Source organism: Prosopis cineraria, unplaced genomic scaffold (genome assembly GCF_029017545.1).
Source record: "Prosopis cineraria cultivar Desert tree isolate PC_DT_omini unplaced genomic scaffold, ASM2901754v1 PC15, whole genome shotgun sequence".
Taxonomy (NCBI): Eukaryota; Viridiplantae; Streptophyta; class Magnoliopsida; order Fabales; family Fabaceae; genus Prosopis; species Prosopis cineraria.
In genome coordinates this window covers 6357771-6362597 of record NW_026555346.1, presented here as the reverse complement: position 1 = coordinate 6362597, position 4827 = coordinate 6357771, and the positions used below count along the sequence as shown (strand labels likewise).

The window sequence follows — 4827 nt, the reverse complement described above, 5'->3', positions numbered from 1 at the left end:
CTAGTTCGACTTGCTTTTTACTTTCACCTGTTCCTTTCCACCCTCCAAAACAACAAATCCTGAACTAAATTTCCCGCACGTATTTTATGCCCCTCTTTATGTCTAAGCTGTTTTCCACTGTGTCTGTATTTAACATTCCCTCGGTTAACTATAACAGTATTAAGCTTAAATATTGGTTACAAACTGTGAGCTTGTGTGTCTTTTGAAATTCATGCTCACAATTCAGTTGTGTGTGTGTGTGTTTTTTTTTTTGTCCCTTTTCCCTCTAATTCCTGTTTTTTTTTTTATAATTACCTAGTGTCAGTGCATCGGGTCCATATATTTTTAAATGTACGTAATTATCAATTTTTTGAATGTAGTCCATCATAATATTTTCAAAATTCTTAATTGTTGACAAAACATAGCCTCCATAGTTTTTAAGTACATGTTATTCATTCGAAACAAAAATATTAATAAAAAAAACATGTTCAGCCATGATATATTGATATGCAAGGTTGGTCTATTGACAATACGCTCCTTAGTCCTTACAATGCATCAATGCTCCTAAAGTCATGTCAATAGTACTTTTCAAATTAAATTTGCATGCATATAAATAACTTTATATTTTTATTTTAATTTGCTGGATATTTTTAAAAAAAATTTAAATACCTTCTGCATGGCAAGAGGCAATCTATATACGTTCTCGCTAGACAAATAATGACGGAAAAATGACTGAAAAATAAAGCTGTTTTTTTTTCATGAAATGAAGCTTAGCAGGCCAGAGAGAGAGAGAGGTCAGTACAAAGGCAAAGCCATGACAGTGCAATGCAAAAATCGAGACGTTACGGAGCAAGTGATTCAGAAGGATACAAAAAACACAACTGTATGGCAGTCACCCTCTTCCACACAATCAGATTTTGCCCTGCAAGTTGCACCTTACAATGCGTCTTTAAAACCCTCCATCTCGCCCTGTCCTTCCCATTCAACCCCAAAAGCTAAACACTACTCATCACTTCACTTCAGACTTTGATCTCCCAGCCATGGCTGCTTCCACCAAGCTCTGTGCCACCGTGCTGGTGTTCTATCTCCTTGCCTTCCCAACCTCCACCGAAGCTTGTGGGTCATGCAAGCCTCCCAAGCCCAAGCCCTGTCCGACTCCAGCGCCGGCCAAGTGCCCGACGGACGCGCTGAAGCTAGCGGCGTGTGCTGACGTTCTGGGCCTTGTAAACGTCGTCGTTGGGTCTGCTCCTACCAGCAAGTGTTGCCCGTTGCTGGAAGGTTTGGTAGATTTGGAGGCTGCGCTCTGCCTCTGTACTGCCATTAAGGCCAACGTGCTTGGCATCAACTTGAACGTACCCCTCAGCCTCAGCTTGATTCTTAGCTCGTGTCAAAAATCTGTTCCTACTGGTTTCCAATGTCCCTAGAAGAGTGACGCTGGGATCGGATCGATCCATCTTACACTTTCTTATTTGGCTCCTTGTCTGTGTTTTGTTTGGCCTTCATACTTATTATTATTCCTATGTTTGATACTGTCATAGTGATGATATATTAACCAGCAAGTTTAGTTAATTTGCCTGTTATGAGTCTTTTTCGTTCTTGATTAATAACAAGGCAAGCCCTTTTTCCTTTCATTGTAAGCTGTAGCCTTGCTTGCTCGTTTTCTAGTGGAACTTATCAATGTCACCGACGGGTTCCGCGGATGATTTTTTGAATGTTGTACCCTGTGGTGACATGGCTAATTGACGGCATCGAATTATTGATCCAGTCTTAAGTAATTAGAATAATTTGTGTTTATTTATATTTATAAAGTTAACAGAGTTTTCCGCCTCGTTTAAAATTCAGGTGCTCTAAAATATAATTTAAAATAGTTACCTTGATTATGAAATGTTGCTGAATTAGGAGAGACATGGTGAAATGAGGGAGAGTCTAATAGAAGCGTATAGATGAATAATGAAAATAAAATAAAATATGAGTGAAATAAGGCATATCTCATACATTATTGCCCCGCCAGTATAAAGTTGGCTTTTTATGGGGGACTTTTTATATCTATTGCTTGGCAAATAACGTAAAAGGCTAAGGCGGTGATAATTTTATAATTATCAACTTAATAGTTGGACTTTCTACATTGATGTTTTACACAATTAATATAGCCTAGTCAACTAATGTAGAAAATGATTACAATTTAAAAAATCAATCATTTTTTACATCAATTTTAATTATAATTAATATAAAAAGTGATTTCTACATTGATTTTCTGGCAAGGAATTGATGTAAAAAGTCTATTAAATTCCTGCATTTTCTTGCTGCGCTCTCATGGACATCATTTTTCACGATTTCTTGTATATGGATGTTATTTTCTCTTCAATCTTCACAATTTTTCTTGGCCAAAATCACATATCTTCAATATTGTTGATCCTTTGTTCTCATCATCTTCTCAAAATCCTATCTTTCATTTCTCCAAAAATCTCCCTCCCTTTCTTCACCTTCTCCATTTTCATATATACTCGTGTTGGGTTCTTCAGGTGGTTACTTGTGGGTTTGGTGGAAGCACATTGATTATAAGCACTACCTTAAGTTAGTAAGGCAAGCTTGCTTAATCTTATTCATACCCTCTAATCTCTTCTTTAAGCTAATTTTTTTAGAGCTTGTGGTTAGGGTTTTTGTTTTTTCAAATACTCAATCACTGGGTCCGAATTTTGTGATAATTTTGGGGTTAAATTCATGTTATTTAGGTTATTTTGGGGGTGATTATGACAACGGGGAGCTTAAATCCAAAAGCGTAGACTAAGTGGATAAATTTTAATGATAATCTGAGGTTGTAAAAGCTAAATAAGTGATATGTAAGTGTAATGATAATTAAGTTTAAGGATTTAGATAAATTTAACAATGTTGGCTAAATAATGGCATGTGCATGCTACTGACTTAACAATGTAAAAAATCATGCTTGAATTTAAATTTAATAGTGCTGTCTTGTGATTTCAATATATATCACTTTTAAATATTCATATGAATTTGAAAATATATATTCTATATATACTCTTTGATCTTATGTTTGTTTTTCTTTCATTTTCAAGACTTGAAGAAAATCATCATCTTCAAATCAATTATATTTATGTTCCAGTGCCAATAAATATATGCAATGACAAACATGTCATTCTTAAGATCACTAGCTGAAGTGGAGTTTTTTTAGAATCTACTATTTTATACTAGTTCAAAATTATTCAATTAATTTTTTTTCTAAATATATAGTCACTAACTTCACGATCTTACTTATGCATATAGCAATGATAACATATCAAAATATTGTCCTTAAAAGTCATGCGCACAAATTCGAGGATCCCACGTGAATTAGGTTAAAGGTAAATGAGTTTAACACTTTATGAACTTATTTAATTATTTCTTATCAGTTGATTATGGCATGTTCTTATACAAAGCCATAAATAAACAATGAAGACTAACTTATGCAACCTTTATAGAGAGATTGTATGTTTAGATAGGTTTGGACAATTTTAATAAGTTTGTTGGTTTTAAAAATTTTTTGAATACCTTGTGGACATAATTGTGATAATTTTAATTGCTTGTAAATAAATTATGTTGAATAATTGATAGTTTTAAATAATTAAAATAGGTTATATTGTCTAGATGAAAATTTCACATGAATTGTACTGTGTGATTAGTAACTTTCATATATAAATTAAAGATGGGGTAATATATAAACATGTATGTTGCGTTATAAAAAAAATTATTTTTTTATTGGTTGTAACCATAACCAATGTAAAAAAGTTTCTTACGTTGATTGTGATTATGACTAATGTAGAAAGCAAGGCATTAATTTATTTTTTAAAAGATTAACCAACTTTCTTAATATAAAAAAAACTTTTTTGCATCAATTAGTCAGGGGCTTTCTAGACCCCCTTTAACACTATTTTCGTGTGATTTAATGTAAAAAGCTTTTTTTAATCACTATAAAAAAACATTTTTTATATAGTATTCACTACGTCATCCTCTGGTTTTTGTCAAGTTTCAATGACACTATGCATTATTCTGCTCATTGAACTATCGGACTTGAGGTTTTATATCAATAATAGGATCGGAAGCCATGTCCTCAGAGGATGCTTCTTCGATGCTTAGTGACCGATGCGCTCATCACGCGGGAAAAAATCTGGCCCCTAATTTTTTCAATTTCAATTTTATATTTATAAAAATAAAAATTTATAATTTTTTTACAAATATATTCATCATTAACCCAGATAGTGTTAATTTAATCCCAGTAATTCAATTTAATGTTATAATTTTCATAAACTGATTATCTAGATGTAGTCTGAACAGTATATATTCAATATTAAAATTTTTTTTGTAAGGTCTAGATTCAAAGTTTTTATTTTAATTTTTATTTTAAATTTATTAAAATGAAAAATTTATTAAAAAATTTTACACTGAATATGTTTTGTTTAGAGTATATTTAGATAGTCAATTTATGAAAATTATAACATTAATTGAACCATCCAAAGTCTCATATTAAATCAGTACTTTTTAAATCGATGATGAATATATCTATAAAAAATTTGATGAATTTTGTTTTTATAAAATACAAAATTGAAATTGAAAAAATTTGTGCTCCAAATTTGTTTTTTTGGGTGATGAGCAACGAAGATGGACTCTGTCTTTAGACGCTGAAGACCATGGAGTTGCATTTCAGTTGATGAGTATGTGGGCAGACTATGTTCAGTCAAAAAAAGAAGAAGAAGAAGAAGAAGTATTTATGGGTTGTTTGATTCTATTTTCCTTTCTATATCAGTAATTTTATAGAATAGTTTTTTAGGATGACTTTTGGAAATAAAAAGATTA

At 32.0% G+C, this 4827-nt stretch overlaps 1 protein-coding gene across 1 annotated transcript; it reads left to right on the top strand.

Annotated features, from left to right (window-relative positions):
• The first annotated feature begins 949 nt into the window (after positions 1-949).
• On the top strand, positions 950-1743 carry LOC129294701 (14 kDa proline-rich protein DC2.15-like). Its single transcript, XM_054933161.1, has one exon. It carries the CDS (start codon positions 1020-1022, stop codon positions 1401-1403), a length of 384 nt encoding a protein of 127 aa, XP_054789136.1. The 5' UTR covers positions 950-1019; the 3' UTR covers positions 1404-1743.
• The last annotated feature ends 3084 nt before the right edge of the window (positions 1744-4827 follow it).